The 21,222-nt window shown below is 51.4% G+C and overlaps 1 protein-coding gene across 3 annotated transcripts; it reads left to right on the top strand.

Moving 5' to 3' along the window:
* Positions 1–5,012: 5,012 nt before the first annotated feature.
* Positions 5,013–21,129, top strand: phf1 (PHD finger protein 1). Of its 3 annotated transcripts, XR_015936296.1 has the most exons (16): positions 5,013–5,303; positions 5,637–5,716; positions 6,488–6,569; positions 9,323–9,409; positions 9,496–9,590; positions 10,120–10,268; positions 11,024–11,119; positions 13,065–13,133; positions 13,494–13,617; positions 14,194–14,261; positions 15,829–15,981; positions 16,899–16,977; positions 18,490–18,605; positions 18,879–18,962; positions 20,278–20,721; positions 20,773–21,129. XR_015936296.1 is itself a non-coding variant. In XM_088631085.1 (15 exons), exons 1-15 carry the CDS (start codon positions 5,255–5,257, stop codon positions 20,534–20,536), a joined length of 1,590 nt encoding a protein of 529 aa, XP_088487211.1. In that variant the 5' UTR covers positions 5,013–5,254; the 3' UTR covers positions 20,537–21,129. The 3 variants fall into 3 exon arrangements, 2 of the variants coding, with proteins under 2 accessions (XP_088487211.1, XP_088487213.1); XM_088631085.1 differs by having other exon boundaries at positions 20,278–21,129; XM_088631087.1 differs by lacking the exon at positions 9,323–9,409 and having other exon boundaries at positions 20,278–21,129.
* The last annotated feature ends 93 nt before the right edge of the window (positions 21,130–21,222 follow it).

Here is a 21,222-nt window from a genome sequence, read left to right as displayed (position 1 = left end):
GGCGTGATGAACACCTGCGTGCTCTCTCGCCCTCTGCTGCACCGCTGGGAGCTGTCCGTCCACAACAATAATCAAACTTCTGCAGCTCTTCTCTGGGCTCTCCCCTCGGAGCTCTGGACAGTAACGGGGATCTCCTCCTGCTCCACCAGTGTGTACCCCACCTGCATGAGGCTCCAGTCCTCTCACACACAGCAGCTCTCAGGGGGAGGAGAGCAGAGGGGTGAGGCCAGTTCAGAGAGGGGGGTGATCAGGAGGCCATGATGGGTCAAGGCCAGGGGGGTTTCAACGTATTGACGCGCAGGTCCTGGAGGTGATCTCTTCTCGGTCAGCAGGGTGACCCCAGTTCAGTACAGTGTGAGGTTCAGTAGTTTCATGTGGTTCAGTACAGTGTGAGTGAGTATAATGTGGTTCAGTACAGTGTGAGGTTCAGTAGTTTAATGTGGTTCAGTACAGTGTGAGGTTCAGTAGTTTAATGTGGTTCAGTACAGTGTGAGTGAGTATAATGTGGTCAGTACAGTGTGAGGTGCAGTAGTTTAATGTGGTTCAGTACAGTGTGAGGTACAGTAGTTTAATGTGGTTCAGTACAGTGTGAGTGAGTATAATGTGGTTCAGTACAGTGTGAGGTACAGTAGTTTAATGTGGTTCAGTACAGAGTGAGGTGCAGTAGTTTAATGTGGTTCAGTACAGTGTGAGTGAGTATAATGTGGTTCAGTACAGTGTGAGGTTCAGTAGTTTAATGTGGTTCAGTACAGAGTGAGGTGCAGTAGTTTAATGTGGTTCAGTACAGTGTGAGGTTCAGTAGTTTAATGTGGTTCAGTACAGTGTGAGTGAGTATAATGTGGTTCAGTACAGTGTGAGGTACAATAGTTTAATGTGGTTCAGTACAGTGTGAGGTTCAGTAGTTTAATGTGGTTCAGTACAGTGTGAGTGAGTATAATGTGGTTCAGTACAGTGTGAGGTTCAGTAGTTTAATGTGGCTCAGTACAGTGTGAGGTGCAGTAGTTTAATGTGGTTCAGTACAGTGTGAGTGAGTATACTGTGGTTCAGTACAGTGTGAGGTTCAGTAGTTTAATGTGGTTCAGTACAGTGTGAGTGAGTATAATGTGGTCAGTACAGTGTGAGGTTCAGTAGTTTAATGTGGTTCAGTACAGTGTGAGGTGCAGTAGTTTAATGTGGTTCAGTACAGTGTGAGGTACAGTAGTTTAATGTGGTTCAGTACAGTGTGAGTGAGTATAATGTGGTTCAGTACAGTGTGAGGTACAGTAGTTTAATGTGGTTCAGTACAGAGTGAGGTGCAGTAGTTTAATGTGGTTCAGTACAGTGTGAGTGAGTATAATGTGGTTCAGTACAGTGTGAGGTTCAGTAGTTTAATGTGGTTCAGTACAGAGTGAGGTGCAGTAGTTTAATGTGGTTCAGTACAGTGTGAGGTTCAGTAGTTTAATGTGGTTCAGTACAGTGTGAGTGAGTATAATGTGGTTCAGTACAGTGTGAGGTACAATAGTTTAATGTGGTTCAGTACAGTGTGAGGTTCAGTAGTTTAATGTGGTTCAGTACAGTGTGAGTGAGTATAATGTGGTTCAGTACAGTGTGAGGTTCAGTAGTTTAATGTGGCTCAGTACAGTGTGAGGTGCAGTAGTTTAATGTGGCTCAGTACAGTGTGAGTGAGTATACTGTGGTTCAGTACAGAGTGAGGTTCAGTAGTTTAATGTGGTTCAGTACAGTGTGAGTGAGTATAATGTGGTTCAGTACAGAGTGAGGTGCAGTAGTTTAATGTGGTTCAGTACAGTGTGAGGTTCAGTAGTTTAATGTGGTTCAGTACAGTGTGAGGTTCAGTAGTTTAATGTGGTTCAGTACAGTGTGAGTGAGTATACTGTGGTTCAGTACAGAGTGAGGTTCAGTAGTTTAATGTGGTTCAGTACAGTGTGAGTGTGGTTTGCTACAGCACACTTCAATCACTGTGCACTGTTCTCTGAGAGCTCGGCCTTTGTTTCTATTTCCAGCTGTGTTTGTATAGAGGGAAGTTGGAGAGGAAGTGACTCAGTGTTGTTCACTGCACACACACACACTTCCTGTGTGAACCTGCTTCAGTCTGTCAGCGTTCATGGCCGTAGTGAGTCTCTCAGTGTCTCAGCCTCTCTCCGTCTGTGTGGTGCTGTCTGCCTGTCTCTCCTCTGCGACCTCTGATGAATTACCTTAACATTAGCGGAATACGTGCCAATAAGTCTTTCCCGATATTAATGACAATTATTAAGCGTTCACTATCACTAAGCGTGGAATAGCTAGAGTCATTATTACTGTTGTTAACTGCAGAACAAGAGTAACTGCTGCCTTTCTCTGAGGACGGAGCTCTCTGTTATCCCTGATGACGAGCCTGTATTCCCTGCAGGGCCTGACGCAGACGAGTGTATCCCCCGCAGGGCCTGACGCAGACGAGCCTGTATGCCCCACAGGGCCTGACGCAGACGAGTCTGTATCCCCGCAGGGCCTGACGCAGACGAGTCTGTATCCTCAGGGGAGCACGGCTGTGCCAGTCCCCGCAGGGCCTGATGCAGACGAGTCTGTATCCTGGCAGGGCCTGACACAGACGAGTCTGTATCCTCAGGGGAGCATGGCTGTGCCAGTCCCCGCAGGGCCTGATGCAGACGAGTCTGTATCCCTGCAGGGCCTGATGCAGACGAGTCTGTATCCCCGCAGGGCCTGACGCAGACGAGTCTGTATCCCGGCAGGGCCTGACGCAGACGAGTCTGTATCCCCGCAGGGCCTGACGCAGACGAGTCTGTATCCCGGCAGGGCCTGACACAGACGAGTCTGTATCCCCGCAGGGCCTGACGCAGACGAGTCTGTATCCTCAGGGGAGCGCGGCTGTGCCAGTCCCCGCAGGGCCTGATGCAGACGAGTCTGTATCCCCGCAGGGCCTGACGCAGACGAGTCTGTATCCCCCGCAGGGCCTGACGCAGACGAGTCTGTATCCTCAGGGGAGCGCGGCTGTGCCAGTCCCCGCAGGGCCTGATGCAGACGAGTCTGTATCCCCGCAGGGCCTGATGCAGACGAGTCTGTATCCCCTCATAGATGGACTGTACTACAGATCTACAGTACTACAGTACATATACTGCAGCATATACCACAGTTTACCACAGTGTGTTGTGGTATACTACAGTATATACCACAGTTTACCACAGTGTGTTACAGTATACTACAGTGTATACCACAGTGTGTTACAGTATATACCACAGTTTACCACAGTGTGTTGTGGTATACCACAGTATATACCACAGTTTACCACAGCGTGTTACAGTATATACCACAGTTTACCACAGTGTGTTGTGGTATACAACAGTTTACCACAGTGTGTTACAGTATATACCACAGTTTACCACAGTGTGTTACAGTATACTACAGTATATACCACAGTGTGTTGTGGTATACTACAGTGTATACCACAGTGTGTTGTGGCATACTACAGTATATACTGCAGTTTACCACAGTGTGTTACAGTATACTACAGTATATACCACAGTGTGTTGTGGTATACTACAGTATATACCACAGTGTGTTACGGTATACTACAGTATATACCACAGTTTACCACAGTGTGTTGTGGTATACTACAGTATATACCACAGTGTGTTACGGTATACTACAGTATATACCACAGTTTACCACAGTGTGTTACAGTATACTACAGTATATACCACAGTTTACCACAGTGTGTTGTGGTATACTACAGTATATACCACAGTGTGTTACGCTATACTACAGTATATACCACAGTTTACCACAGTGTGTTACAGTATACTACGGTATATACCACAGTTTACCACAGTGTGTTGTGGTATACTACAGTATATACCACAGTGTGTTACGGTATACTACAGTATATACCACAGTTTACCACAGTGTGTTACAGTATACTACAGTATATACCACAGTGTGTTACGGTATACTACAGTATATACCACAGTTTACCACAGTGTGTTGTGGTATACTACAGTATATACCACAGTGTGTTACGCTATACTACAGTATATACCACAGTTTACCACAGTGTGTTACAGTATACTACGGTATATACCACAGTTTACCACAGTGTGTTGTGGTATACTACAGTATATACCACAGTGTGTTACGGCATACTACAGTATATACCACAGTTTACCACAGTGTGTTACAGTATACTACAGTGTATACCACAGTTTACCACAGTGTGTTACAGTATACTACAGTATATACCACAGTTTACCACAGTGTGTTGTGGTATACTACAGTATATACCACAGTGTGTTACGGTATACTACAGTATATACCACAGTTTACCACAGTGTGTTGTGGTATACTATAGTATATACCACAGTTTACCACAGTGTGTTACAGTATATACCACAGTTTACCACAGTGTGTTACAGTATACTACAGTTTATACCAGTGTGTTGTGGTATACTACAGTATATACCACAGTGTGTTACGGTATACTACAGTATATACCACAGTTTACCACAGTGTGTTACAGTATACTACAGTGTATACCACAGTGTGTTGTGGTATACTACAGTAAATGCCGTCTCTACAGGGACACAAGGTACAGTATAAGGAGAGCCCGCGGAGTCTCTCTCCGTCTCTCCCCCCCTCTCTCTCTTCATCCCGGTCCCTCTCTCCCTCTCTCTGTTTCTATCCCGATCCCTCTCCCGGTCTCCCTGTTTTTCTCCCTGCGTCACACGCAGCCCAGACAGCGACATGGCGGCTCCGCGCGCTCCCTGATCACCGGCGGAGCCCCATCGTCACTCGCGGATACGGAGCGGCGGCGGCCGGGACGGGCCGGGCCGGGCCGGGGCGGGGCCGAACCGAGCCGAGCCGAGCCGAGCCGAGCCGGGCCGGGCCGGGCCGGGGGAAGAGCCGAGCCCAGCCGAACGGAACCGAGCCGACCCGAGCCGAGCCGAGCCGGAGCATGACGACACGGGCCGGCGGACCGACCGACTGACCGACCGAGACGGAGCGACAGGCGGAGAGGCGAGGAGGGGGTGGGTGGGTGACATTGCTGAGTGACAGACGGACAGAGACACAGAGACGGACAGAAACACGGCGGTACGGAGACGCAGAAACACGGAAACACAGACAGGCTGACGGACAGCGGACGCTGGAGTGAAGTCAGAGACCGAGACCGAGAGCTGGAGGCGAGAGAGAAGAGAGGAGAAGAGGAGAGAGGGAGAGAGAGAGAGAGAAATCACTGTGACGAGAGGTTTCATGTCGAGGTTTTGAAATGAGTGACAGACCCAGACGGACAGACCCGCCAGCTCGCCAGATAGCAGGTAGGCACGGGGTCTGTCCGTCTGGAAATGTCTCTGTCTCTCTGTCTCTAGGCGGACGTGTTTATATTTGTATTCCTCCTGCGTGGGAGCTACGTTGCCCTTATTCTCATCGCCTTTGCGGTCGTTGCGTATTTGTGTTGTTTTTTGTTGTTGTTGTTGTTGTTGCCGTTGTTTTTCGTGCGAGTTTGTGGTCGCCGTGGCCCGAGACGGCAGCTCAGCCCGTGTTTTCGGAGGCGCGTGCGGCTGGGGCGGCGGCGTGGCCGGCGCTGCCCACGCCACGCGTGTGTCCGGCGGGGGTCACTGACCCACTGACCTGTCCCCTCTGTCGCTCAGGAATGTCGAGTCTCGGTGAGGGAGACGACGTGCTGGCGCGCTGGAGCGACGGACTGCTGTACCTGGGCAACGTCAAAAGAGTCAGTGTGTGTGTGTGTGTCAGTCTGACTGTGTGTGTGTCAGTCTGACCGTGTGTGTGTGTCAGTCTAACGGTCTGACTGTGTGTGTGTCAGTCTGACTGTCTGACTGTGTGTCTGTGTGTCAGTCTGACCGTGTGTGTGTGTCAGTTTAACGGTCTGACTGTGTGTGTGTCAGTCTGACTGTCTGACCGTGTGTCTGTGTGTCAGTCTGACTGTCTGACTGTGTGTCTGTGTGTCAGTCTGACTGTGTGTGTGTGTCAGTCTGACGGTCTGACTGTGTGTGTGTGTCACTCTGACTGTGTGTGTGTGTCAGTCTGACGGTCTGACTGTGTGTGTGTGTGTCACTCTGACTGTGTGTGTGTCAGTCTGATTGTCTGACTGTGTGTCTGTGTGTCACTCTCACTGTGTGTGTATGTCTGTGTGTCTTTGTGTCACTCTGACTGTGTGTGTGTCAGTCTGACGGTCTGACTGTGTGTCTGACTGTCTGTGTGTCTGTGTGTCACTCTGTGTGTGGGTGTCTGACTGTCTGACTGTGTGTGTGTCTGACTGACTGCATCTAATTGTGTGTCAGTCTGTATCTGGCTGTGTGTCAGTCTGTGCGTCTGTGTCTAACTGAATCTGTATGTGTCTGTTCCTGATTGTGTTTCTGTGTCTGACAGCATCTGATAGCGTGTCTGTGCTGTGTGTCAGTGGGTGTCAGTTTGTCCGTGCTGGGTGTCAGTGTGTCAGTGCTGGGTGTCAGTGGGTGTCAGTGTCCACTCTCTCTCGCAGGTCGATGAGGTCAGACAGTGCTGTCTTGTGCGATTTGAAGACAACTCCGAGTTCTGGGTCCTGAGGAAAGATATCCACTCCTGTAAGACACAGAGATCTGTTCCATTATTTATTAATAAGAATATTGGAAAATGAGAAAGATGTCCCCTGCTCTCTGGGTCTCTCTCAGTGCAGTGTTCATGTACTGGAGTGTCCAGTCAGTGTGTGTGTATGAACCCCTCTCTCTCTCAGTGCAGTGTTCATGTACTGGAGTGTCCAGTCAGTGTGTGTGTATGAACCCCTCTCTCTCTCAGTGCAGTGTTCATGTACTGGAGTGTCCAGTCAGTGTGTCTGTATGAACCCCTCTCTCTCTCAGTGCAGTGTTCATGTACTGGAGTGTCCAGTCAGTGTGTCTGTATGAACCCCTCTCTCTCTCAGTGCAGTGTTCATGTACTGGAGTGTCCAGTCAGTGTGTGTGTATGAACCCCTCTCTCTCAGTGCAGTGTTCATGTACTGGAGTGTCCAGTCAGTGTGTCTGTATGAACCCCTCTCTCTCTCAGTGCAGTGTTCATGTACTGGAGTGTCCAGTCAGTGTGTCTGTATGAACCCCTCTCTCTCTCAGTGCAGTGTTCATGTACTGGAGTGTCCAGTCAGTGTGTCTGTGTGAACCCCTCTCTCTCTCAGTGCAGTGTTCATGTACTGGAGTGTCCAGTCAGTGTGTCTGTATGAACCCCTCTCTCTCTGTCTCAGTCTCAGCTGCTCTGGAGAGTGTGTGCTGTGTGTGTATTAACCCCTCTCTCTCTCTCTGTGTCTCAGTCTCAGCTGCTCTGGAGGGTGTGTGCTGTGTGTGTATTAACCCCTCTCTCTCTGTGTCTCAGTCTCAGCTGCTCTGGAGGGTATGTGCTGTGTGTGTATTAACCCCTCTCTCTCTCTCTGTGTCTCAGTCTCAGCTGCTCTGGAGGGTGTGTGCTGTGTGTGTATTAACCCCTCTCTCTCTCTCTGTGTCTCAGTCTCAGCTGCTCTGGAGGGTGTGTGCTGTGTGTGTATTAACCCCTCTCTCTCTCTCTGTGTCTCAGTCTCAGCTGCTCTGGAGGGTGTGTGCTGTGTGTGTATTAACCCCTCTCTCTCTCTGTGTCTCAGTCTCAGCTGCTCTGGAGGGTGTGTGCTGTGTGTGTATTAACCCCTCTCTCTCTCTGTGTCTCAGTCTCAGCTGCTCTGGAGGGTGTGTGCTGTGTGTGTATTAACCCCTCTCTCTCTCTCTGTGTCTCAGTCTCAGCTGCTCTGGAGGGTGTGTGCTGTGTGTGTATTAACCCCCCTCTCTCTCTCTCTGTGTCTCAGTCTCAGCTGCTCTGGAGGGTGTGTGCTGTGTGTGTATTAACCCCCCTCTCTCTCTCTCTGTGTCTCAGTCTCAGCTGCTCTGGAGGGTGTGTGCTGTGTGTGTATTAACCCCTCTCTCTCTGTGTCTCAGTCTCAGCTGCTCTGGAGGGTGTGTGCTGTGTGTGTATTAACCCCTCTCTCTCTGTGTCTCAGTCTCAGCTGCTCTGGAGGGTGTGTGCTGTGTGTGTATTAACCCCTCTCTCTCTCTGTGTCTCAGTCTCAGCTGCTCTGGAGGGTGTGTGCTGTGTGTGTATTAACCCCTCTCTCTCTCTCTCTGTGTCTCAGTCTCAGCTGCTCTGGAGGGTGTGTGCTGTGTGTGTATTAACCCCTCTCTCTCTCTCTCTGTGTCTCAGTCTCAGCTGCTCTGGAGGGTGTGTGCTGTGTGTGTATTAACCCCTCTCTCTCTCTCTGTGTCTCAGTCTCAGCTGCTCTGGAGGGTGTGTGCTGTGTGTGTATTAACCCCTCTCTCTCTCTCTGTGTCTCAGTCTCAGCTGCTCTGGAGGGTGTGTGCTGTGTGTGTATTAACCCCCCTCTCTCTCTCTCTGTGTCTCAGTCTCAGCTGCTCTGGAGGGTGTGTGCTGTGTGTGTATTAACCCCTCTCTCTCTGTGTCTCAGTCTCAGCTGCTCTGGAGGGTGTGTGCTGTGTGTGTATTAACCCCTCTCTCTCTCTCTCTCTGTGTCTCAGTCTCAGCTGCTCTGGAGGGTGTGTGCTGTGTGTGTATTAACCCCCCTCTCTCTCTCTCTGTGTCTCAGTCTCAGCTGCTCTGGAGGGTGTGTGCTGTGTGTGTATTAACCCCTCTCTCTCTCTCTATGTCTCAGTCTCAGCTGCTCTGGAGGGTGTGTGCTGTGTGTGTATTAACCCCCCTCTCTCTCTCTCTGTGTCTCAGTCTCAGCTGCTCTGGAGGGTGTGTGCTGTGTGTGTATTAACCCCTCTCTCTCTCTGTGTCTCAGTCTCAGCTGCTCTGGAGGGTGTGTGCTGTGTGTGTATTAACCCCTCTCTCTCTCTCTCTCTGTGTCTCAGTCTCAGCTGCTCTGGAGGGTGTGTGCTGTGTGTGTATTAACCCCCCTCTCTCTCTCTCTGTGTCTCAGTCTCAGCTGCTCTGGAGGGTGTGTGCTGTGTGTGTATTAACCCCTCTCTCTCTCTGTGTGTCTCAGTCTCAGCTGCTCTGGAGGGTGTGTGCTGTGTGTGTATTAACCCCTCTCTCTCTCTCTGTGTCTCAGTCTCAGCTGCTCTGGAGGGTGTGTGCTGTGTGTGTATTAACCTCTCTCTCTCTGTGTCTCAGTCTCAGCTGCTCTGGAGGGTGTGTGCTGTGTGTGTATTAACCCCTCTCTCTCTCTCTCTCTGTGTCTCAGTCTCAGCTGCTCTGGAGGGTGTGTGCTGTGTGTGTATTAACCCCTCTCTCTCTCTGTGTCTCAGTCTCAGCTGCTCTGGAGGGTGTGTGCTGTGTGTGTATTAACCTCTCTCTCTCTGTGTCTCAGTCTCAGCTGCTCTGGAGGGTGTGTGCTGTGTGTGTGAAGCTCCGCCCCACAAAGACCCACTCTTCAACTGCCGCAAGTGTCGCCACGGTAACGTGCCCCCCCGCCGGACAGCCCGTCGCCGTCCTGCCCCCCGGCGAGCAGGGGTAACCAGCCGCTGGCCTCCTGTCTTCCAGGGTACCACCCGCAGTGCCACACCCCCGCCATCGAGCCCGAGGCCGACAGCAGCACCTGGGTGTGCCGACAGTGTGTGTTTGCAGTGGCGACCAAGGTGATTAACTTCCTGCTAATTAACCACTGTTGCACCCTGGGTAGCAACACACAATCACCATCAGACACTCTGACACTCTGACACTGACACTGACACTTTGACACACAAACTGACACATGCACTGACACACAAACACTGACATACTGACATACTGACACTCTGACACTCTGACTCACACTGACACTGACACTGACACTTTGACACACAAACTGACACATGAACTGACACACAAACACTGACATACTGACATACTGACACTCCGACACTCTGACTCACACACACACTGACACTTTGACACACAAGCTGACACACGCACTGACACAAACTGACACACAGACACTGACATGCTGACATACTGACACACAGACACGCACTGACACAAACTGACACACAAACACTGACACAAACTGACACACAGACACTGACATACTGACACACAGACACTGACATGCTGACACACAGACACGCACTGACACACACACGGACACACACACACACACACACTGACTGCTGTTAATCCTCCACACAGAGAGGGGGCGCCATGAAGAGAGGGCGCTTCGCCCGCCTCATGCAGGCCATGAAGGTTCGCCTGCCCTATCAGCTGTCGGCACTGGACTGGGATCCCCAGCACCTGACCAATCAGCAGCAGTGCTACTGCTACTGCGCCGGGCCTGGAGAGTGAGTGACAGCTGCACTGGCCCAATGGCGTGCCTTTTACAATCATTTAACGATGACATCATTTCAAGAGCTGAAGAAGGGTCTGGTTGCTGTAGTCTGTTTTGATTCCTAGTGTCTAACTGGTCTGAGGAGCTCATCCAGCTGTGTCCTGAGAGTATTACCCATCCATTAACCCGGGTATCGGCTTCAACAATATGGCTGGGCAGCTTGTTCCCCACCCCCACCCCCCTCTGTGTACAGAAGAGCCTCCTTTCCTGACTGGAGGAGCTCATCCAGCTTGTTCCCCACCCCCACCCCCCTCTATGTACAGAAGAGCCTCCTGTCCTGTCCCCCCCCGCCCCCGGTTAAGTCCCGTCTCCTATTCTCTGCCTCAGATTTTCTGTCCTGCCTCTACAGGTTGGTCTTTAAATATTGCTGCTGCGTTTTTACAATGATGTCACACTGTTACAGTGCTGCATTGCGTTGTCACTGCACTGTCACACTTACTGCTGCGGCGATGTCACAGTGCTGTTACAGTGATGTTACAGCGAGGTGATGTCGCAGTGCTCAGTTACGGTGTGGTGATGTCACAGGGCTGGGTTACGGTGTGGTGATGTCACAGGGCTGTGTTACGGCGAGGTGATGTCACAGTGCTCAGTAACAGTGATGTGATGTTACAGTGAGGTGATGTCACAGTGCTCAGTTACAGCGAGGTGATGTCACAGTGCTCAGTTACAGTGAGGTGATGTCACAGGCCCATGTCTGTGTTCTTACAGGTGGAATCTCAAGATGCTTCAGTGTCGCAGCTGTGGCCAGTGGTTCCATGAGGCCTGTACTCAGTGTCTGAGCAAACCCCTGCTGTACGGAGACAGGTGAGAGAGAGTGTAGTGTTATACTGTACTGTCCCAGTGGAGAGACGGTGTAGTGTTATACTGTACTGTACTGGAGAGACTGTGTAGTGTTATACTGTACTGTCCCAGTGGAGAGAGAAGGTGTAGTGTTATACTGTACTGTACTGGAGAGACGGTGTAGTGTTACACTGTACTGTACTGGAGAGAGGGTGTAGTGTTACACTGTACTGTCCCAGTGGAGAGAGAGGGTGTAGTGTTATACTGTACTGTACTGGAGAGAAGGTGTAGTGTTATACTGTACTGTACTGGAGAGACTGTGTAGTGTTATACTGTACTGTCCCAGTGGAGAGAGAAGGTGTAGTGTTATACTGTACTGTCCCAGTGGAGAGAGGGTGTAGTGTTATACTGTACTGTACTGGAGAGACTGTGTAGTGTTATACTGTACTGTCCCAGTGGAGAGAGGGTGTAGTGTTATACTGTACTGTCCCAGTGGAGAGAGGGTGTAGTGTTATACTGTACTGTCCCAGTGGGGAGACTGTGTAGTGTTATACTGTACTGTCCCAGTGGAGAGAAGGTGTAGTGTTATACTGTACTGTACTGGAGAGATGGTGTAGTGTTATACTGTACTGTCCCAGTGGAGAGAGAAGGTGTAGTGTTATACTGTACTGTACTGGAGAGAGGGTGTAGTGGTATACTGTACTGTCCCAGTGGAGAGACGGTGTAGTGTTATACTGTACTGTACTGGAGAGACTGTGTAGTGTTATACTGTACTGTCCCAGTGGAGAGAGGGTGTAGTGTTATACTGTACTGTCCCAGTGGGGAGACTGTGTAGTGTTATACTGTACTGTCCCAGTGGAGAGAAGGTGAAGTGTTATACTGTACTGTACTGGAGAGACTGTGTAGTGTTATACTGTACTGTCCCAGTGGAGAGAGGGTGTAGTGTTATACTGTACTGTACTGGAGAGAAGGTGTAGTGTTATACTGTACTGTCCCAGTGGAGAGACGGTGTAGTGTTATACTGTACTGTACTGGAGAGATGGTGTAGTGTTATACTGTACTGTCCCAGTGGAGAGAAGGTGTAGTGTTATACTGTACTGTACTGGAGAGACTGTGTAGTGTTATACTGTACTGTCCCAGTGGAGAGAGGGTGTAGTGTTATACTGTACTGTCCCAGTGGGGAGACTGTGTAGTGTTATACTGTACTGTCCCAGTGGAGAGAAGGTGAAGTGTTATACTGTACTGTACTGGAGAGACTGTGTAGTGTTATACTGTACTGTAGTGGAGAGACGGTGTAGTGTTATACTGTACTGTACTGGAGAGATGGTGTAGTGTTATACTGTACTGTCCCAGTGGAGAGACGGTGTAGTGTTATACTGTACTGTACTGGAGAGACTGTGTAGTGTTATACTGTACTGTACTGGAGAGACTGTGTAGTGTTACACTGTACTGTCCCAGTGGAGAGACGGTGTAGTATTATACTGTACTGTAGTGGAGAGATGGTGTAGTGTTATACTGTACTGTCCCAGTGGAGAGAGAGGGTGTAGTGTTATACTGTACTGTACTGGAGAGAAGGTGTAGTGTTATACTGTACTGTACTGGAGAGACTGTGTAGTGTTACACTGTACTGTCCCAGTGGAGAGACGGTGTAGTGTTACACTGTACTGTCCCAGTGGAGAGACGGTGTAGTGTTATACTGTACTGTACTGGAGAGAAGGTGTAGTGTTATACTGTACTGTCCCAATGGAGAGAAGGTGTAGTGTTATACTGTACTGTACTGGAGAGAAGGTGTAGTGTTATACTGTACTGTCCCAGTGGAGAGACGGGGTTGTGTTATACTGTACTGTACTGGAGAGAGGGTGTAGTGGTATACTGTACTGTCCCAGTGGAGGGGTGCGTTTTGTGCTGGATCCTGCTGTTCTGTGCTGGGCTGGGCTGTACTGGTGCTGTGGCTTCTCTCTCTGTGCAGGTTCTACCACTTCGACTGCTCTGTCTGCACCACGGGGCCAGAGGCTGTGAGCAGACTCCCCATGAGCTGGTGAGAACTCCCTTTTGTGTCTCTGTGTCTCTGTCCCCAGGGGGCAGTCTGGTCTCTGTGTCTCTGTGTCTCTGTCCCCAGGGGGCAGTCTGGTCTGTGTCTCTGTGTCTCTGTCCCCAGAGGGGCAGTCTGGTCTCTGTGTCTCTGTGTCTCTGTCCCCAGGGGGCAGTCTGGTCTCTGTGTCTCTGTGTTTCTGTGTCTCTGTGTCCCTGTGTCCTGTCCCCAGGGGGCAGTCTGGTCTGTGTCTCTGTGTCTCTGTCCCCAGAGGGGGAGTCTGGTCTCTGTGTCCCTGTACCCTGCCCCCAGGGGGCGCTGTTGCTCTTGGGTGCTGACCGCTGCTGCCTATCTGCTGGACCTCAGGGTGGACCTGGCCCACCTGGTGCTGTATCACTTGTCCCTGTGCTGCCGGAGGAAGTACTTCGACTTCGAGAGGGAGATCCTGTCCTTCGCCAACGAGAACTGGGACTCCCTACTGCTGGGGCCGGTAGGACTCGTCACGCTGCCCTCATGAGCCGCCGACCCACCTCGTTAACCAATTACCCTGCCCTAATGACCCGCCGACCCACCTCGTTAACCAATTACCCTGCCCTCAAGACCCGCCGACCCACCTCGTTAACCAATTACCCTGCCCTCACGACCCGCCTCGTTAACCAATTACCCTGCCCTCAAGACCTGCCGACCCGCCTCGTTAACCAATTACCTTGTGGAGTCTTGATCTGAAAGAGCTCGGGGGGGGGGAGACTCTGATATCCTGGGGGGTACAGCTCCAGAGCTCTGGGGCACAGCAGGAGCAGCCCTGTCACCCCCAGAATGCTCCCGAGCTCGGGGGACACAGAGCAGACAAGTCCTCCTGCGGACTGAGCTGTGCTGGCGAGTGCGAACGCCCTGGGCCTGGTTTCTCTCAAGCTCTGGCTGGCTGTGAACTGGTGGTGTCGCCCTCCGGTGGCCACGGGCGGGACTGCGGCACTGGTGCTGGAGTTCACTACCCGAGCCCTGAGTTTCTCTCTGCCTGCCTAACTCTTTCTCTCTCCTCTCCCCTGTCTCCTGTCTCCTCTCTCAGCTCTCAGACACGCCCAAACAGGATCGCTCTCACAACCTTCTGAACGCTCTGACCTCCCATAAAGACAGGTGAGAGACTGGAGACACTGGACTGGACTCGACTGCACTGGACAGACTGCACCGGACTGGACTGCACTACAGTGCCCTGACTGTGTGATTGCTGGACTGGACTGGACTGCACTGCAGTGTCCTGACTGTGTGATTGCTGGACTGGACTGGACTGGACTGCACTGCACTACAGTGTCCTGACTCTGTGATTGCTGGACTGGACTGGACTGCACTACAGTGTCCTGACTGTGTGATTGCTGGACTGGACTGGACTGGACTGGACTACAGTGTCCTGACTGTGTGATTGCTGGACTGGACTACAGTGTCCTGACTGTGTGATTGCTGGACTGGACTACAGTGTCCTGACTGTGTGATTGCTGGACTGGACTGCACTACAGTGTCCTGACTGTGTGATTGCTGGACTGGACTACAGTGTCCTGACTGTGTGATTGCTGGACTGGACTGGACTGCACTACAGTGTCCTGACTGTGTGATTGCTGGACTGGACTGGACTGCACTACAATATCCTGACTGTGTGATTGCTGGACTGGACTGCACTACAGTGTCCTGACTGTGTGATTGCTGGACTGGACTGGACTGCACTACAGTGTCCTGACTGTGTGATTGCTGGACTGGACTGGACTGCACTACAGTGTCCTGACTGTGTGATTGCTGGACTGGACTACAGTGTCCTGACTGTGTGATTGCTGGACTGGACTGGACTGCACTACAGTGTCCTGACTGTGTGATTGCTGGACTGGACTGGACTGGACTACAGTGTCCTGACTGTGTGATTGCTGGACTGGACTGCACTACAGTGTCCTGACTGTGTGATTGCTGGACTGGACTACAGTGTCCTGACTGTGTGATTGCTGGACTGGACTGGACTGCACTACAGTGTCCTGACTGTGTGATTGCTGGACTGGACTGGACTGGACTGGACTACAGTGTCCTGACTGTGTGATTGCTGAACTGGACTGGACTGGACTGCACTACAGTGTCCTGACTGTGTGATTGCTGGACTGGACTGGACTGGACTGGACTACAGTGTCCTGACTGTGTGATTGCTGGACTGGACTGGACTGGACTACAGTGTCCTGACTGTGTGATTGCTGGACTGGACTGGACTACAGTGTCCTGACTGTGTGATTGCTGGACTGGACTGGACTACAGTGTCCTGACTGTGTGATTGCTGGACTGGACTGGACTGGACTGGACTACAGTGTCCTGACTGTGTGATTGCTGGACTGGACTAGACTACAGTGTCCTGACTGTGTGATTGCTGGACTGGACTGGACTACAGTGTCCTGACTGTGTGATTGCTGGACTGGACTAGACTGGACTGGACTACAGTGTCCTGACTGTGTGATTGCTGGACTGGACTAGACTACAGTGTCCTGACTGTGTGATTGCTGGACTGGACTAGACTGGACTGGACTACAGTGTCCTGACTGTGTGATTGCTGGACTGGACTGGACTGGACTACTGCTTTTTTTTAACCCGCGTGTCACTGCTGCTGTGTTACACAGTCGCCGTGATCATGAACACTAAAACTGTCGTTCTTGCTGCTGTTCTGCTTGTATTGGAGGTTTGTTTCTGGGAAGGAGATTAAGAAGAAGAAATGTCTGTTTGGGCTCCAGGTCCGAGCCCCGCCTCCCCTGACCTCCGACCCTTCACCTCTCACCCCCGATCCACCTGCCATCATCTCACACAAGGGTCTAACAACACAGACTCGGAGGAGGTGAGAGAAATGGACACCGACACTGGACACAGGCAGACCTGGCTGTCCAGAGAGGACAGGCTCAGTGACCACAGCCTGGACAGAGACACTGGACACAGGCAGACCTGGCGCTGTCCAGAGAGGACAGGCTCAGTGACCACAGCCTGGACACACACACTGGACACAGGCAGACCTGACTACACAGAGAGGACAGGCTCAGTGTCCACAGCCTGGACACAGACACTGGATACAGGCTGACCTGGCTGTCCAGAGAGGACAGGCTCAGTGTCCACAGCCTGGACACAGACACTGGACACAGGCAGACTTGACTACACAGAGAGGACAGGCTCAGTGTCCACAGCCTGGACACAGACACTGGACACAGGCAGACCTTGCTGTCCAGAGAGGAGAGGCTCAGTGTCCACAGCCTGGACACAGACAGACCTGACTACACAGAGAGGACAGGCTCAGTGTCCACAGCCTGGACACACACACTGGACACAGGCAGACCTGGCTGTCCAGAGAGGACAGGCTCAGTGTCCACAGCCTGGACACAGACAGACCTGACTACACAGAGAGGACAGGCTCAGTGTCCACAGCCTGGACACAGACACTGGATACAGGCTGACCTGGCTGTCCAGACAGGACAAGCTCAGTGTCCACAGCCTGGGCACAGACAGACCTGACTACACAGAGAGGACAGGCTCAGTGTCCACAGCCTGGACACAGACAGACCTGACTACACAGAGAGGACAGGCTCAGTGTCCACAGCCTGGACACAGACACTGGACACAGGCAGACCTGACAACACAGAGAGGACAGGCTCAGTGTCCACAGCCTGGACACACACACTGGACACAGGCGGACCTGTAGTGTCAGTTGTCTAGCTGTCGTCTCTGTGATTCTGCCGTGTGTCTTTAACACCCTCCTGTCTCCAGTCCCCTCTCGGTGCTGAGCCAGAGGAAGAGCGCCGATCCCGACAGTCGGAAATCCAGACGGCGCCTCCAGGACTCCCAGGTGCGACACGTGTCTCCTTTCCTGCTGTGATTCTCTGTGATCTCCTCTCTCTCACTGTGTCTCCTGTCCTGCTGTGTGTGTTTATGACTGAGGGACTCCCTGTGATCTCCTCTCTCTCACTGTGTCTCCTGTCCTGCTGTGTGTGTTTATGACTGAGGGACTCCCTGTGCTCTCCTCTCTCTCTCTCACTGTGTCTCCTGTCCTGCTGTGTGTGTTTATGACTGAGGTACTCTCTGTGATCTCCTCTCTCTCACTGTGTCTCCTGTCCTGCTGTGTGTGTTTATGACTGAGGGGCTCTCTATGATCTCCTCTCTCTCACTGTGTCTCCTGTCCTGCTGTGTGTGTTTATGACTGAGGGACTCCCTGTGCTCTCCTCTCTCTCTCTCACTGTGTCTCCTGTCCTGCTGTGTGTGTTTATGACTGAGGTACTCTCTGTGATCTCCTCTCTCTCACTGTGTCTCCTGTCCTGCTGTGTGTGTTTATGACTAAGGTACTCTCTGTGCTCTCCTCTCTCTCACTGTGTCTCCTGTCCTGCTGTGTGTGTTTATGACTGAGGGGCTCTCTATGATCTCCTCTCTCTCACCGTGTCTCCTGTCCTGCTGTGTGTGTTTATGACTGAGGGACTCCCTGTGCTCTCCTCTCTCTCACTGTGTCTCCTGTCCTGCTGTGTGTGTTTATGACTGAGGTACTCTCTGTGATCTCCTCTCTCTCACTGTGTCTCCTGTCCTGCTGTGTGTGTTTATGACTGAGGTACTCTCTGTGATCTCCTCTCTCTCACCGTGTCTCCTGTCCTGCTGTGTGTGTTTATGACTGAGGGGCTCTCTATGATCTCCTCTCTCTCACCGTGTCTCCTGTCCTGCTGTGTGTGTTTATGACTGAGGGACTCCCTGTGCTCTCCTCTCTCTCACTGTGTCTCCTGTCCTGCTGTGTGTGTTTATGACTGAGGTACTCTCTGTGATCTCCTCTCTCTCACTGTGTCTCCTGTCCTGCTGTGTGTGTTTATGACTGAGGTACTCTCTGTGATCTCCTCTCTCTCACTGTGTCTCCTGTCCTGCTGTGTGTGTTTATGACTGAGGTACTCTCTGTGATCTCCTCTCTCTCACTGTGTCTCCTGTCCTGCTGTGTGTGTTTATGACTGAGGGACTCCCTGTGCTCTCCTCTCTCTCTCTCACTGTGTCTCCTGTCCTGCTGTGTGTGTTTATGACTGAGGTACTCTCTGTGATCTCCTCTCTCTCACTGTCTCCTGTCCTGCTTTTTGTGTTTATGACTGAGGTACTCTCTGTGATCTCCTCTCTCTCACTGTGTCTCCTGTCCTGCTGTGTGTGTTTATGACTGAGGGGCTCCCTGTGATCTCCTCTCTCTCACTGTGTCTCCTGTCCTGTCCTGTTCTGTGTGTTGATTATCAAGGGCTTCTCTGATCTCCTCTCCCTCTCTGTGTCTCCTGTCCTTATGACAGTTTGTCTGTGCTCTGATTGGTCCACGACAACTGTGTCTCTGATTTGCTCCCTAAAGCCACGCCCCCAGGATGTGATGTCCCACCCGGCGCCCCTGAGTCAGTGTTACCAGGGTTACGTGGGCGGGGCCAGCGTCTACAGCTTCAGGAGGCCTGCAGAGCCACTGAGCGCCTGGTCAGTAGGTTTCCATGGCAACGGGTGGCCCAGGACGAATTGGGTCAGACAGTAGGACAGTCAATCGGACAGTCAAACTATCAGACAAACACTCAGACAGTGAGTAAGACAGTCAGTCAGTCAGACAGTCGGTCAGTGAGACAGTCAGAAAGTCAGTCAGACAGTTAGTTTGTCAGACAGTCAGACAGAAACTCAGACAGTCTGAGTTAGACACAGTCAGTTAGACAGTCAGACAGACAGTCAGTCAGTCTCACTGCCTGTCTCTCTTTCCAGTTCTCCTCCGAAGAGGATGTTTGCCTCATGTCACCCCTCGTCCTGCAGAGGACCCCCTGACACAGGTTCTCTGCACCACTACAGGTGAGTGTGTCCACCATCTCACACCCTGTATATCACTGAACACCATCTCACACCCTGTATATCACTGTACACAGTCTGTAACACAGTCTGACACACTGTATTTCACTGTACACCCTGTATATCACTGTATACAGTCTGTAACACAGTCTGACACACTGTATATCACTGTACACAGCCTGTAACACAGTCTGACACACTGTATATCACTGTACACCCTGTATATCACTGTACACAGTCTGTAACACAGTCTGACACACTGTATATCACTGTACACCCTGTATATCACTGTACACAGTCTGTAACAGTCTGACACACTGTATATCACTGTACACCCTGTATATCACTGTACACAGTCTGTAACACAGTCTGACACACTGTATATCACTGTACACCCTGAATATCACTGTACACAGCCTGTAACACAGTCTGACACCCTGTATATCACTGTACACAGTCTGTAACACAGTCTGACACACTGTATATCACTGTACACCCTGTATATCACTGTACACAGTCTGTTACTCAGTCTGACACACTGTATTTCACTGTACACCCTGTATATCACTGTACACAGTCTGTAACACAGTCTGACACACTGTATATCACTGTGCACCCTGTATATCACTGTACACAGTCTGTAACACAGTCTGACACACTGTATATCACTGTACACCCTGTATATCACTGTACACAGCCTGTAACACAGTCTGACACACTGTATATCACTGAACACCCTGTATATCACTGTACACAGTCTGTAACACAGTCTGACACCCTGTATATCACTGTACACAGTCTGTAACACAGTCTGACACACTGTATATCACTGTACACCCTGTATATCACTGTACACAGTCTGTAACACAGTCTGACACACTGTATTTCACTGTACACCCTGTATATCACTGTACACAGCCTGTAACACAGTCTGACACACTGTATATCACTGTACACCCTGTATATCACTGTACACAGCCTGTAACACAGTCTGACACCCTGTATATCACTGTACACCCTGTATATCACTGTACACAGTCTGTAACACAGTCTGACACCCTGTATATCACTGTACACCCTGTATATCACTGTACACAGTCTGTAACACAGTCTGACACACTGTATATCACTGTACACCCTGTATATCACTGTACACAGTCTGTAACACAGTCTGACACACTGTATATCACTGTACACCCTGTATATCACTGTACACAGTCTGTAACACAGTCTGACACACTGTATATCACTGTACACCCTGTATATCACTGTACACAGTCCAGTGTACTGATGCTCCACTCTCCTCTCTCTCCCTCAGTGACGAGGACCCCTGCCAGTTCCAGCAGGAAGTCTTGCCCCTCTCACGGGTGCCTTCTCAGCTGCCTGATCAGAAACAGAAGCAGGAGTCCTGCCCTCCCCTCCTCCTCCTGCCCCCTCCCTGCCCCCGCGGCCCCGGAGCTGCCCTGGGTGATGGCTGTGGGGTGCGGGGAGAGGCGGTGAGGATCCTGGCCCGCAGGGTGATCCCAGACGGCACCGTGCAGTACCTGGTGGAGTGGGGTAACGTGAGAGTGTGCTGAGGCGGCGCTGGGCTTCTGTCGTGTCCCCACGTCTCCCCACAGGGCGGCTTTGCAGTAGCAATAAACAGTGATGTACTATAGAGGCAGTATCGTGCTATAGTCATACTGTGAGACACACAGGCGGCCAATCACAGCAGGGGCCTGGCTCAGCCAATCACAGCAGGGGCCTGGCTCAGCCAATCACAGTTGAGCCTGGCTCGGCCAATCACAGTTGAGCCTGGCTCGGCCAATCCCAGTAGGAGCCTGGCTCAACCAATACCAACAGGAGCCTGGCTCAGCCAATCATTGCAGATCTCTGGCTCGGCCAATCATTGCAGATCTCTGGCTCGGCCAATCCCAGCAGGAGCCTGGCTCAGCCAATCACTGCAGGTCTCTGGCTCGGCCAATCACAGCAGGAGCCTGGCTCGGCCAATCCCAGTGGATGTTGGCTTTTGCAGCCTGTGTCCAGGAGGGCAGTGGGAAGCCAGCCCCTCCCTGTCCCAGGGTGCCTCAAACTCTGAACATTCAGCTTTCGTTTCCCTTCTGATTGTTTCATCCCTGGTTCTTTCTGCGGAGTGACGGAGCGAGACACAAATAAACCATGTCCGAAATGAGACAGCTGAGTGTGTTTTATCTCTCGCTGGTACGTTGCTGAGCGAGACACTGCCCTGCGATACAACCTGGGAGATAGACACCCTGGATCACCT

This window comes from Lepisosteus platostomus, chromosome 5 (genome assembly GCF_059453375.1).
Source record: "Lepisosteus platostomus isolate fLepPlt1 chromosome 5, fLepPlt1.hap1, whole genome shotgun sequence".
Taxonomy (NCBI): Eukaryota; Metazoa; Chordata; class Actinopteri; order Semionotiformes; family Lepisosteidae; genus Lepisosteus; species Lepisosteus platostomus.
The sequence above is the reverse complement of the archived record's forward strand: the minus strand, read 5'-3'. Positions and strand labels throughout refer to the sequence as shown.

Excerpts from the sequence above, each read along its gene's own strand:
- phf1 (XM_088631085.1), top strand. The coding sequence starts at position 5,255 with ATGAGTGACAGACCCAGACGGACAGACCCGCCAGCTCGCCAGATAGCA. Across the intron at positions 5,717-6,487 it reads ACCTGGGCAACGTCAAAAGA|GTCGATGAGGTCAGACAGTG; the intron begins GTCAGTGTGTGT and ends TCTCTCTCGCAG. Across the intron at positions 18,606-18,878 it reads GCAGAGCCACTGAGCGCCTG|TTCTCCTCCGAAGAGGATGT; the intron begins GTCAGTAGGTTT and ends CTCTCTTTCCAG.